At 36.2% G+C, this 15,000-nt stretch overlaps 1 protein-coding gene across 1 annotated transcript in view; it reads right to left on the bottom strand.

The window, feature by feature from the left end:
• The window catches only part of LOC144970454 (ubiquitin conjugation factor E4 B-like), a 54,822-nt gene that overhangs the window by 38,393 nt on the left and 1,429 nt on the right, over nucleotides 1-15,000 (bottom strand). The window contains exons 2-7 of the mRNA XM_078910118.1: nucleotides 14,739-14,877; nucleotides 10,569-10,647; nucleotides 5,378-5,456; nucleotides 4,449-4,599; nucleotides 2,994-3,114; nucleotides 1,909-2,056 (exon numbers count right to left, since the gene is read on the bottom strand). Of these exons, the coding sequence (XP_078766244.1) occupies nucleotides 1,909-2,056; nucleotides 2,994-3,114; nucleotides 4,449-4,599; nucleotides 5,378-5,456; nucleotides 10,569-10,647; nucleotides 14,739-14,877 (717 nt within the window). The remainder of the gene's footprint in view (nucleotides 1-1,908; nucleotides 2,057-2,993; nucleotides 3,115-4,448; nucleotides 4,600-5,377; nucleotides 5,457-10,568; nucleotides 10,648-14,738; nucleotides 14,878-15,000) is intronic.

The following is a 15,000-nucleotide window of genomic DNA, read 5'->3' as shown; positions in this document are numbered from 1 at the left end:
GGTGATATTGTTGTGTTGGAGGAGGTTGTAGTTGTAGTAGTGGTGCTAAGGATGTGGTAGTGATTGTTGTTTTAATGGTGATAGTGTTGTAATACTGTCATAGTGGTGGTGGTAATGATAATGATGATGATGATGTGGTGGAGGAGGTTGTAGTAGTGGTGGTAAGGATGTGGTTGTGATTGTTGTTTTAATGGTGATAGTGTTGTGGTAATGTCGTAGTGGTGGTGGTAATGATAGTGATGATGATGATGTGGTGGAGGTGGTTGTAGTAGTAGTGGCAGTGATGATGATGAGGGAGAGAGAGAGAGAAAGAGAGAGAGTGAGTGTGTGTGTGTGTGTGTGTGTGTGTGTGTGTGTGTGTGTTTTTTTTGAGCTATTTGTTCGAAGGGTTTTTACGACGCTTGTTTCACTTTTACTTGTAGGTCATTTCAGCGCCACTTAAAAGATAGAAATGGGGCTGTAAAAAAATTAAAGATTTAATAAAAATCAAAAGCACTGGAGAAAAGGTTCAAATAGGGCTCACAAACGGACTCCAAGATCAAACTATCAATGTACTTAGTTTGGGGTCACCTAAAAGTCTCACCAGGACACAAGCACAGAATCCTTGTGAGAGAAATACAAAATTTAAAACAACAAATCTAACGTCACACAAAAGAGAGATGATTTACGAGGATAAATATATCATCTCCCAAAAACCATGACTATACATTTAATTGATTCCCTCCCTGCCAATGAATCCGGCCAGGAAAAGGACCGAGCCAAGACAAAGACAGAAAGTAACTCTGATCTTTGAAAGTCAAAAGACCCCACCAGATGATGTGATAGTGGTGCTTGCACTAGAGGTGGTACTGATTATAATGATGACAGTGATGATGTGGTTTATGGAGATGGTATTACTGATGATGGTGTGATAGTTGCTGTCGTAGTGGTGGTAGTTGTGGTGGGGATGGTGTTGAGTGATGATGTCATGATGGTTCAGGGATGAGAATGACTGGTCACAAAAATGGAGGAAATTTTTCAGCGAATAGTTCAAGAACCATCTTTGCGACAATAACGTATAAATTTGAATTTCATTAAATTTTACTGAGATACAATCCAAAATGTGTCTCGCAATAATTTCTGACACCACTTGGAGGAATTTCAAAAGTTGAAAGTGTAATTACAACATATTGTTGTAGTAAGAAAAGGTGGTGGTAGGGAGGATGATGTGGTGGTGGTTGTAGTAGGGTCGTGATAAGAATGATGATATGGTGGTTGTAGTTGTAGAGGTGTTGGGAATGATGGTGTGGTGATGGTTGTAATAATTGTGGTAGGGATGATGTGGTGGTGGTTGTAGTAGTGATAGTTGGGATGATGTGGTGGTGGATGATATAGTTGTATTGGTAGTAGGAATGATGATGTGGTAATTGTAGTAGTAGAGGTTGTAGCTGTGGTGGTGGTGGTGGGGAAGATGATGTAGTGATGGTTGTAGGTAGTAGTAGTGGTGGTAGGGATGATGATATGGTGGTGGTTGTTGAAAATTCTCAGCCCTGTGAAAAGTACTTTGTGATAGACTAGTGTCCAGGCCAAAGGGTAGCATGCAATTGCTATTGTATGTTTCACGTTATAGAAACCAGGATATCATCATCATAATCATCATTATTATTATTGTAGTTATTATTAATATTATCAATATCATCATCATTATCATCATTATTATTATTATTATTATCATTATTATCATCATTTAGTTGTAGTAGTAGTAGTAGTAGTAGTAGTAATAGTAGTAGTAGTAGTAGTAGTAGTAGTAGTAGTAGTAGTAGTAGTAGTAGTAGTAGTAGTAGTAGTAGTAGTAGTAGTAGTAGCAGTTCTTCTTATCATTATTATTATTATTATTATTATGCCGGCAATTTAGAATCCATTACTTACCTTTGGTGTATTCTTCTCTTCAATGGCCACCCTATCATAACAGTCTGTCAAATACTGGAGGAAGACAAACTCAGGGGTTGATGGGAGGGATGCACCATCCTTGCTTGGAAATTCTCTGTTACTGATATAGGAACTCCCACACCAACACCTGAGAAATTTTAACTTAGTTTTTAGGAGTATTCTGAAGCTCGTAACATTTCAAGATCATAACGTCGCTAGTAAAAAGAGATTTAGCCATACTTTGAGATGCCAAAGAAAAAAAAACAAACAATATTTTAAAACCAAAACAAAGACACAGGATTCCTCCAAAAAGTGAAACACTTAAATTATTATCATAATACACACATGACACAGTTAACAAACAAAAGATCTGTATATTTTAGACTATATAATATTTCATATATCCTTATTTCAGAAAAAAAAAATCTGTACTAACCGAAAATGCAAGGTTTCCATTCACATTGCCACGGATTGTCACTTTCTAAACAATAATTTTTCACCCTATTCCCTCCCAAAAAAAAAAAAAAGGCACAATCAAATGAATGAATAAATAGCCATACTATAATTATTTTCACATTAAAATTCAGCTAAAATTCTGAATCTGAGGGAAAAACAAACGAATTTGGTCCATTTTGGGACCAAAAATATATACATATTTATATAATTGTTTATATCGATTAAGTAATTGGCATGGGCACCGCTGCAAAAAATATATGCCCCTGATAATAAGACTGGATTCCTACCCCAGAAAGCTGGAGTCCAGCCTCCCCATCCCCCTTATCTGTACACACATGTGCTCTCACACACCCCCCCCCCCCCCCCCCCCCCCCCGAACACACACACAAACAATCACAACATGAGCAAACACATAAACATACAAACACTCCCAAAATTACAAAGGGCAAGTAGCAAACAGAGCACACTCATCTTAATACTGCCAACACATTGGGTGGTAGCATAATATAATATACCGTCATACACTTTGAACAGACTAATTAGATACAATGTGTAGTGACCATTGTGGATGATAATGAAATAGACCATAACTCGCTAATCAAAAAAATTATGTTGATAAAAATAATTACCCAAAATTGGATGAGTCATCACCAGGGGAAGCTGAAGAAGTGGCAGAGGAGCTGGTATCTTGTAGAATAATGATAGTCTCCATCACCATCTGACTGATGAGGTCTCGTACATCTGACTCGCCTTAACAGATAGATAAACATAATCATAATTGACCTACTAAAGAATGATAGGCGATAAAAATAATCCTGTATTCATCATTCTGCTTAATATTACAATATTGTCATGAAAATAATAATAATAATAATAATAATAATAATAATAATAATAATAATAATAATAATAATTATTATTATTATTATTATTATAATAATAAAAATAATAATAATAATAATAACAGCATGCCTTATATAGCACTCAATCCATCGTAGGCTCTAAGCTCTACAAAAAAAAAAAACACTCACACCACACCTGCCAAATAGAAAAATCAAAATTAGTAATTTCTATGTCAATTTTTAGTAATTTGGCAGGGAAATTGGTAATTTCTGAAATCGTATAAGAACAACCACAATTGGACATTGATGATCACTTCAACATTACATCGCCATAATTACATTAATAATAATAATTAATTTATATAATCATGCATAGTTATATGTAGTATTATAATTATGTAGTATATAAGATATTATAAGTAGTATATAGTAAGTATAGTAGTAGTATAGTAGTATAGTAAGTAGTAGTAGTAGTAGTAGTATTAGTAAGTTTAGTATAGTAGTAGTATAGTAGTAGTAGTAGTATAGTGTAGTAGTAGTAGTTAGTAGTAGTTAGTAGTAGAGTAGTAGTAGTAGTAGTAGTAGTAGTAGTAGTAGTAGTAGTAGTAGTAGTAGTAGTAGTAGTAGTAGTAGTAGTAGTAGTAGTAGTAGTTAGTAGTAGTAGTAGTAGTAGTAGATAGTAGTAGTAGTAGTAGTAGTAGTATAGTAGTAGTAGTAGTAGTAGTAGTAGTAGTAGTAGTAGTAGTAGTAGTAGTAGTAGTAGTATAGTAGTAGTAGTAGTAGTAGTAGTAGTAGTAGTATAGTAGTAGTAGTAGTTAGTAGTAGTAGTAGATAGTAGTAGTAGTAGTAGTAGTAGTAGTGTAGTAGTAGTAGTTAGTAGTAGTAGTAGTAGTAGTATGTAGTAGTAGTAGTAGTAGTAGTAGTAGTAGTTATAAGTAGTAGTAGTAGTAGTAGTAGTAGTAGTAGTAGTAGTAGTAGTAGTAGTAGTAGTAGTAGTAGTAGTAGTAGTAGTAGTAGTGGTGGTGGTGAGTTCTTATCATGACCATCATTATTCTTATAATTATTTGGTATCATCATTCTTTAAGTATTACTGAGAATTAAAATGCGTAACTTTCAACACAATTTCGTATTTTCGTAATTGACCATGAAATTTGTCTAAAATTCGTAAATGTTAAGGTATGATGCCAGCCTTGAATAAAATCAAGCCCGTTCTGTATAGGAATAAGGATATGAAATTCTTACTTGTGGTTGACGTTGCTGCAATCTCTGCTAACTCTTTAAGATGTAGAAATTTATTGGTTCGGCTTGACTCCTCACACCATGTCACAGAGAAAACCCGGCACAAAGCCTTTTTCACTTGGTCTTCAGTAGCTTCTGAACCAATACTTATGTTCTGGGTGAAAAATGAAAAGAAATTAGTTCCATCATTGGCCAATATAAAACCATATTTCCATTTCGTCCTGTTCGGAGTCCCAGCATTATTGTCGTTATCACTTGCACTTTTACAATACCTGTTACTACTAAAAGAATTATCATGATAAAAATCGGATTGACCATACAGGAAAATGTTTCCAAATTGACCATTATCATGAGAAGATTTCCAACAATATATTTAGTCCATGACCATGAGCATTGTTAATAACCTTGATAAACGCAGCACTATATTTACATTTATTAAGAAAGATCCAATTTTGACAGAAACATACTGCGTGACTGATGACTCGGTTGAATGAGATATTGAATACAGATCATTCCCATTGATCAGGCATTTTGTGTAACTGTAACGTGCGCTGATCAAAACCAAAGCCAACCAAGGCACGAGTTTTAAAATTTAAGTTTTTAAAGGTTTTATGGCACTTGCAACACTTTTAGATTATTTCAGCACAAGCAAAAAAGTAGAAAATGGGATAGTCAAATAAATTCTTGATTTACACTTTAAAGCATCCAATAAAAAGTAAGACAAGGGGAATAGTTCAAATAAGTAACAGATGTTGATTTCAAGTGCAAACTATTGGGGTACTTTGAGATCATTGTCACTGGAACCTTTTCAATCACTGATCATGCTCAACATCACTTGATTTTTTTTTCCAGATAACCCACTCAGCATGACAGCTACAACAGTAAGAAAGTTCACAATTTCAGTGTGGACAAATAAAGCGTATGAGACTCACCCTCTTTCTGGCTGGCTCTGGCTCATCCACTTCCATTGTCTCAATGCCTGAATCCACGTCCAACTGTCCTTGGGAGCCCCTAAAAATAGAAACAATAGAATGAGAGTTTTAAATTGTTTTTACGGTGCTTGCGACATATTTAGGTCATTCAGGGTGTCCAGCAAAATGGCAGAATCAAAATTTTGTGGTCAGTTGTTCTGGTGAGAACAACTGACCACAAAAAAAAAGGAGGAAATTTTCTCCAACCATTATGATAGAGAATAGCTTACCAATTTCTAAATTATATGATTTGTTGATGATGTGGTGGTGGTGGTGGGAGTGGTTGTAGTAGCAGTGGTGGATGTTGTCGTAATGGTTGTAGGGACGATGATGTGGTGGTGGTGGTTGTAATAGTAGTGATGGTAGAAATGATGATGTGATAGTGGTGGTTGTAGTCATGGTGGTGTTGACGATGTGGTAATGATTTTAGAGACGAGGATGTGGTGGTGGTTGTTGTAGTAGTGGTGTTAAAGATGATGATGAGGTGGTGGTTGTTGTATTAGTCGTGGTGGTAGAGATGATGATGTGGTGGTTGTTGTCGTAGAAGTGGTAGAGATGATGATGTGTTGGTGGTTGTTGTTGTAGTTTTGGTGGTAGAGATGATGTTGGGTTGTTGTAGTAGTGGTGGTAAAGATGATGATGTGGTGGTGCTAGAGATGATGATGATGTGGTGGTGGTTGTTGGAGTAATGGTGATGGTAAAGGTGATGATGTGGTGGTGGTGGTTGTTGTTGTAGTAGTGGTAGAGAAGATGTGGTGGTGGTGGCTGTAGAGATGATGATGTGGTGGTGGATGTCGTAGTGACGGTAGAGGTGGTTGTTGTAGTAGTAGTGGTAAAGATGATGATGTGGTGGTAGTTTTGGTGGTGGGGTTCATGATGATGTGGTGGTGGTGGTTGTAGTTGTGGATGATGATGATGATGATGATGATGATGATGATGATGATGATGATGATGATGATGATGTCACACTAGTTCATAATTGCATAAACTTCTTAATTTCAAGTTGTAATACAATGGTCGATTTTATCATTTCCGGGACAAAAAGTAAACTTCTGTATTTTCCGGTACTGTCCTTATTTTTTTCAAATTTCCAGGACAAATCTGGGCCAGTAGGAATGCCTGCATGCCCATGGGTCAAAGTTAGAAAAATTGAAAAGCCTGCCAGGACTGAGCCAGCAAAACAAAAAGCCTTCAAGACAAAACCAGTCCCTTGGTTGAACCCAGGGGTCCATCGGTCAAACTCAAACCAAATGCAAAAATAGCATATAATTTCATGTCTCGAGAGAGAGAGAGAGAGAGAGAGAGAGAGAGAGAGAGAGAGAGAGAGAGAGAGAGAGAGAGAGAGAGAGAGAGAGAGAGAGAGAGAGAGAGAGAGAGAGAGAGAGAGAGAGAGAGAGAGAGAGAGAGAGAGAGAGAGAGAGAGAGAGAGAGAGAGAGAGAGAGAGAGAGAGAGAGAGAGAGAGAGAGGAGAGAGAGAGAGGAGAGAGAGAGAGAGAGAGAGAGAGAGAGAGAGAGAGAGAGAGAGAGAGAGAGAGAGAGAGAGAGAGAGAGAGAGAGAGAGAGAGAGAGAGAGAGAGAGATGGGGGGGGGGGGGAGGAGACCGCAGACTTTGACCCATGTGCATGCCCCAGTGTCGTTGTGAATCAGCAGCAAGGTGGATTGTTTACAATAGTACCAATGTTAGTGTGTTTAGTGATGGAAAGGTTAAATTGACCGTTAAACTATGGCCTGTCATAGTGTCCTTTGATAAGCTGCTTTGCAATGCAATGCCTACTTGACTCAGATGTATAGGAGTGCCTGGCCGAGTCCTAGTAATAAAAAGGAAACCTAACAGCTAACTTGTAAGGTATGACATGAAAATTTGGCTCAATGATGAGGGAATACATGAGGGAATGAAGCATGGAGCAACTCATTTCCCAGGAGCATTGTCACGACTTATGTCTCATCTTTGCTTTTGTGTGTGTATGTATGTGTACGTGTGTGTGTGTGTGTGTTTATCAACCCTTTATATTTATAGGTAGTATATTATTGTTGCATTTTTCAGGTAACAATTCCTTCCTTAATTCATCCAATTATATATACTTGCCTTTCATTCATCAAAAGAGCAGTTACAGCAATAGATTAGAACTGGTGAGGCTACACATTCACCTGCACTATACCTTGCTATTTTCCAGCCCTGAGGTTTCTCATACAACCAACCCGGTATTGTGTGAAGAATAGCAAGTGACGATTTGCGACTTGCCATGGGGTTATATAACCATGGTGAGTAGTATTCATAGAACAACCAAGAGGGGTTGTCAACACAAGATAGCCCAACAACCAGGTTTGAAAATAAATAACAGATGGACACCTTAAGCTAGTTTCCCATTGAGACTTAAGATCGTTCTACAATAACCTCCAATACGGTCTAAAAGTCTCATAGCAAGATTAAGGCTTTAAGTATTGGTTGTTTTGATTAATCTGTCCTTGAACAGGGCAGAATAAAAAAGTGTAAACCAGGAACGTCCAAGAGTACAATATCATGTAAACAATTGTATCGCCACAGCCCACCATTCAAAACATCTAAATGTCACAATAACATGTAAACAAGTTGTTTACATGTTATTGTGACATTTAGATGTTTTAAATGGTGAATCCGCCCAGCCCCCCCTTTACATAATAAACCTTAATGAATTCATTGGTCACAGATTGCATGTCTTCCATTTGACATCACGTCAACTATTTTGATATGTCACTGAATTTTTTTAAATGAATAAACATAATGGATCACTGGTCTGTATCAGAAAAAAAATAAATAAACACTCACTCCACCAGACAATGGCGGTCACCATCACCACATTTAACAGCAGTTCCACCACCACCATCATAGGAAATTTGAGGTTTTATTTCTAACATGTCCCTATAATTTGAAATTGAGGGTAGGCACGCCTGGTAGTATAAGTGGTAGTAGTAGTAGTAGTATAAGTAATAATAATAATAATGGTATAGATTTATAGTGCGCCAAACATCCCTTCATCAGGAGGGCTCTGGGCGCATAACAAAGATTAACTTAATAATGAAGCCCTAACACAGTACACGAACAACGCTAATTATACACATAATCAAAAGAAAGCCTGTCGGAATAAGAATGTCTTCAATCGACGCTTGAATTCCTCTAGTGAAGACGAAGAACGTATCTCTAGTGGTAGTAAATTCCACAACCTTGGACCAGAATGCTGAAAGGCGCGTTCACCAGCCTTCACTCGACAGCGGGGGGTTTTCAATTTGAGGTCGTTCGTTGATCGAAGTGATCGCTGTGGGTTATACCGTTCAACGAGGTTTGAGAGATATGCTGGTGACGAGCCCTCCAGGCATTTGAAAACGATAGTTGAAGATTTATATTTAATCCGCTGGTCCACTGGCAGCCAATGCAGCTGCTGTAGTAATTCGGGAGCTGCAGTTTTTCTGTCTTTCTGTAGTACAACGCGGGCTGCCATGTTCTGTATTTTCTGGAGTTTGTTTATTTTGTCCTTTGTTAGACCAACAAACAGTGCATTGCAGTAGTCCATTTTCGGGAATATCAAAGATGTTACCAATTTGTTGCAAGTTTCCCTATTAATAAATGGTCTGATTGTTCTGATATTTCTTAGAATGCAGATAGCACTTGTTCTCACATTGTTAATATGTTTGTTCATAGACAGATCACTCTCCAGGGTGATGCCGAGATTTTTTGCTGATGTTGTGAGTTGTATTTTATCATTATCGTTGATTGTCAGTGCCAGTGTAAATGGATCTGTCTTATTAGTTGAACTAGCAATGAATAAGGCTTCAGTCTTGTCGCCATTTAATTTTAATCTATTTGCAGACATCCATCTCATCACATGGTTGATGCATTGTTCGTAAACAGTTATCTTTGAAACTATATCGGATTGCAAACACATGCTATATATCTGGGTATCGTCGGCGTACATATGGTAAGCGAGAGAATGTTGCTCTAAGATTCTCACAACAGGGGAAGTGTAAAGTACAAAAAGGACTGGACCTAAAGCGGATCCTTGAGGTACTCTAAAATGAAGGTCACGCTCGGACGAAGTTACTTCCCCAATTAAAACTGATTGAGTTCTTTGAGTAAGATATGATGCAAACCAGTTTAGAGCAGTGCCCAATATGCCGAAAGTAACTTGTAGCCTTCGAAGTAGTATGGCATGGTCGATGGTGTCAAAGGCCGCCGAAAGATCGAGAAGACTAAGGATGGTGGTTTTTCCTTGATCAATAATTTGCAGCAAGTCATTTGTGATTCTCATCAATGCTGTTTCTGTGCTATGATTTTGCCGATAGGCCGATTGAAAGCACTCATCGAGGTTATTATGTTTCACGTGACAAGAAAGTTGTTTTAGTACAATCTTTTCTAGAATTTTGGAAATGAATGGTAGATTTGATACAGGCCTAAAGTTTTTAAAATTATCACTGTCAAGTCCCGCTTTCTTCAACAATGGCTTCACCAATGCTTTCTTGAAGCTTTCTGGAACAACTCCCTCCCTTAATGATTGATTAATCAATTCAGTGATGTAAGGTGCAAGTTCATCAATACACTCCTTCAAAAGGGATGTTGGTAAAGGGTCGAGCCTACATGATTTGCTAGGACTAGAGAGAATCGTTTTCTTTGTGTCATTTATTGAAATTTCTTTGAAAGATGTTAAGGGTTCACCATAAAAAGAGGTATATTCTGCTTCTGTTTCGTCTGTGTCAAGTTCACTCCGTATCGTTGTTATTTTATTCATGAAATACTCTACAAAGCAGTCCGCGAGTTGCTTGTCGTCAGTGTGGTGTGGCAGGCTTGTTTTGATCTCTTTGCCTAGAAGCTTATTTGAGATTTTATAAAAGTAGTAGTAGTAAGTAGTAAGTAGTAAGTAGTAGTAGTAGTAGTAGCAGTAGAACTGACGTCTCCAGAGATAAAGGCGCAGCAGATGCTATAAAGGGGTATTGTGTGTGTGTGTGTGTGGGGGGGGGGGGGGGGGGGGTATCCATGTTAGCAATGGTCTAATCTTGTGTACCTTGAGTTGTGTAAATAGATGATGACATAACATCATTACGGAATGAATGATGTTGATGTATGTACAATATTAATAATAATAATAAAGTGTTAAAATCAGTCGCCGGATGCAAGACTTACCCCTTGTCCGATTCCAATGATGATGATCCTTGTGTATTTCTATGGGCCCCATCATCCATAGGAGTAGCAGTGTCCATAGCTGTAAAAACATGGTGGAATTATGATGAGTCAGTAATTGTGTAAAATTAACGCAAAGTAGAAATTGAAATCTTTTATTGTACTAGTAAAAAGCCCGCAATTTCGCGGGGAAAGAACTATTTTCATTCAATATTGCCTGAATCATGTTCTTGATTACCTTGATTACGATTAGATGCACACTTTAATCGATGTGCTCGTCGTCACTGCCATGCTTTATTCGGCATGATTTTAGTTTATCAGTCAGTAGATATCAATATCAATAAGTCACAAGTCTTTACCACGCTTGACTTGGGAATCCTTCCGAAAGCTCCTACAAAGGGAAACAACTTAAATAATATTCCCTCAACTAACCCAAGAAAAAGTAAAACCCAGAGTACCTTTAACTAACCCTAATAGGAAAATAAACACTCTAGCATTATGACTAACCCTAATAGAAAAAAAAAAACACTCCCAGACTGCTTTGCACTACCTTTCAATACTTCACAAATTAAAATCGCGGCCGAGAATCAAAACAATGGTCAAATTAGGAGATTTTAAACTTTCACAAATCTATCAAGGTTTGTTCTAGAGTTTTAGAAATGCTTCTATATAATGACAAATTGAATAAATAAACGCCTGACAAAATATCTACGGTGAAAATACAAATTGAAAGAATACTGATTTAGGAGCTTTCGGAATGTCTCCCCCCTCGCACCTTTACTAAGACTTATGACTAACCCTAATAGAAAAAAAATATCCTCACAAATCTATATGGTGACAAATTGAATAAATAAACGCCTGACAAAAGATCAACGGTGAAAATACAAATTGAAAGAATACTGGGGATGTAGGAACTTTCGGAATGTCTCCCCTTTACCTAACTTATGTGAGGTCAAATGAAAATCGGAAGCAGACGCCAAAAATATCAAGTTTGTTCGGGCTAGAAGCTAGACAGATACAATTGACAGTTTGACGACAACGTTTAACTAAATATTTCCCAGGGCAATAATTATCACATCGATAGCATAAAAACGACCGTAATATCAGTAGTAATATTAGTTGACGTTGTTAATCGGTGAAACTTGTTTAAAATTTGTGTAAATCCGAATATCTTCATGTGATCAAGTGAATAATATCACTATGAATGCCACCATTTGCTGAAAAATGCCAACACCCACACACACACACGCACACATACAAACATACACGCAATTAGAACATAACACTGATCACCGCTAAATCAACAACACAACGGAAGTAATAATAATACTTGATGTCATAAATAGATGATGCAAACTGACAACTTTTTACAGTGTAAAAATTAGTCTATTTTGAGGAGTTTCTTAGTGTCGTCGGTACATATTTTATGATATCTGTTTGACTCAACGAACTTTCAAACTGACTTTAAATTATAAAAGGAAATCAAGTTATCTGTTTATCTATCTGTAAAAAATACATTTCTAATTTTCAAATCTTTCAATAGAGTTGTGCGCCGTATCAATTTTTTTATTGATTCAAATAAGCACAATGTTCTCCACAATGCTATATTTTTTTAAGAAAGGATAACTTGCTAATAAGAATCAGAATTCATATAGAAAAATTTTTTTGAAAACAGCTATGATCCTCTCAATCCAAGAGATAAAACTTACAGTAGATACTGAAATTGTGTACGAAACAACCACAATATTATTATTATTATAGTACAGTGGAACCTCCCGATAACGACATGCCACGGGACCGAGTTTTTAAGTCGTTATTTAGAGGTTTCCAAGATGGCGGACAAAGTGGGCGTGGTAAGGCCCGCGGGACCAGTTTTTATTAACATTGACAAAACAAACAAAACATTGTAGTGTATTCCTCTTAGAGGGTTCTTGTGCGTGTGTCTGATTGAGACTTTTAGGTGATCTGAACTGAGTACACTGATAGTGTGCTCCTATAATCTACATCTGTTCCCTATTTAGACCATTCCCCTTTGTCTTACCTTTTCTTATGTCATTTCAATTGTAAATCTAGAATGCTTTTTACTCTCCAATTTTCTTCCTTTTTACTGGCACTGATATGACATAGATGTGTCACAAGCGCTGTAAAACCCTTTAAAACAAACAAAAACAGGTAATTCGGACGCTGTGAGTTAGATAAAATTCCTCATCCTCTTCCTACTCCCACAAAAACACTACTAGAACTACTACTATACTACTATTATTATTATTACTACTATTACTACTACTACTACTACTATCACCACATAAAATCACATTTTCCAAGATTTTTTGTTTACTTGCTTACACTTACATTTATACCTTGGTTTTTATTAATGCATATCAGCCAAGATTCGTCAAAAAAGCTGTGTTCTCATTGGTTTCAAAAGCTGCGTTCTCCTTGGTTCAAGCAGGAATCGTTTTTATAAACTTTGAGTACTCATACTCGTTATTTTTAGTATCAGATATCTACGAAAACTGCCGAAAATCGCCAAAATGATGTCGTTATTCAGAGGTTTTATCAACAAGTTCGCCGTTATTTGGAAGTTTTTTTTACTGATCTTAAATAGAAAAATAATTGGGACCACGGGTCAATGCCGTTATCAGGAGGTTGTCGCTGTTCGGAGGTGTCGTAATCGGGAGGTTCCACTGTAGTAGTATTAGTATAATTAGTATTAGTGGTTGTTGTTCTTATTATTATTATTATTATTATTATTATTATTATTATTATTATTATTATTATTATTATTATGTATTACTAAGAATTAATAATTCGTAATTTTCCATAAAATTTCGTATTTGACCATGAAATTTGTCTCAAATCAGTAAAACTACGAAAAATTCCTAAGATTCGGCAGGTATGCAATTTCAGAACTTCACGTGCATCTTTTAATGCTAAAAAAAATCATTGAAAATGAGCGTTGATGCCATACGACATAATTTTTAGGATTTTGAGTTATTTAATCCATATGAGGGTAGATTCTTTATTTTTAGCTAACTAAAGCAACTACAATTCTTATCTCCTAAACTTACTAATTTTTTTGAATTTTCAAGGAGGCAGATCTGGTTAAAGGCAATGAACGCACAAAAAAATATATGATAGCTTCAAAAAAAAACAAAAGGGAAAAAATATTGTGACATGGTACCTCCAAAATACCTCTTCAGCAAACAACAAAAATAATTAAGATGGTAATGCAATATTATGTCATGTCTTGGTAGATCATGACAGTAAAAGTCAAATCAGTAAACCTCCATAACACAGGGTTGACAATTCAGGAACAAAAATTTGCTGAACTTTTACAACCACTATCTGAACGTCGAACTCCAGTAAAAAGACATTCAGTTCTTACTTTTTTTCCGTTCAGCAGGATTGGAAAATATACTGAGGTTTTTTAATATATTGAATTCAGTAAATATACTGAAAATTGAGAACCATGATAACAGCTGAAGAAGTTTTTAAGCCTTTTCCATTCCCTTTTATGTATTTTATTCATTTGAGGAAGTTGTTTTATGTATCATACCTATCAAGGATTAAAGACAAATAGGACAGACTGTAAGTAGCAACGGATGAAATTGTCTGAAATTATTTTCACTGAATGTATGACATCCATGTTTCAAGCCATTATGCTCAAGTAAAGTGCACAATGACAGTGAAAGTGTAAAAAGATTGTGGTGATATTGTCAAAAATCTGACAATTATCAATCATTTTACAAGTCTGCTTCGATAGGAGTAAATCCCTAAAGTGCCTTTAAAAAGAGCAAGTAATAAGAATAATTAAACACAGTCACCCTAATACACACATCTCATTGCATTACACAACATTCATTTATACGTCAAAAACACGTCTTAAATTCTTGAACTCTCGCTAAATAAGAAATTCAAAACGATCAAGAGACCATACACTTTTTGTTTCAAAAAGATCTGACTGTTCAATTTATGAGGAATATTTTTCTTGTATTGGTCTTATTTTTTTAATTTAAAACTCCTCTAGTGAACGTTACTTTATAATAAGTTAGAGAATTTTACACAGAGAAAGTTATACGCATTGTTGTTCAGTTATCCTCCTGACTAAAAGTATAAAGCAATTGAAAAAAAAAAAAGGATCAAGTTTGGGTGATAAAGAATCCATCATACATGTCTCCCCTTTGGATAATTCCACTTCAGAATCTGCAGGAACTGAAATATTCTTAGATGCATTATCACCGTTAGCTGCTGACTGAGAAGGTTGTGATGGGATGCTTGCTTGAAGTCGAGCAAGTCTCCTTCGACGAATCTGAAATTGTAAAAAAAAATTTCAATCAAATTGTTTTTAGTCTTTTGGTAATGATTGCTCAATAACTGTTTTTGGTTAGGGTTTTTTTTTTTGGTGATATCAGCAAACTGTGTTCATTAATTT

The sequence above is a fragment of the Berghia stephanieae genome, chromosome 4 (assembly GCF_034508935.2).
Source record: "Berghia stephanieae isolate SIO BIC M18660-M18661 chromosome 4, UCSD_Bste_1.3, whole genome shotgun sequence".
In the NCBI taxonomy this organism is placed as follows: domain Eukaryota; kingdom Metazoa; phylum Mollusca; class Gastropoda; order Nudibranchia; family Aeolidiidae; genus Berghia; species Berghia stephanieae.
This window is presented reverse-complemented; position numbering and strand designations above follow the sequence as displayed.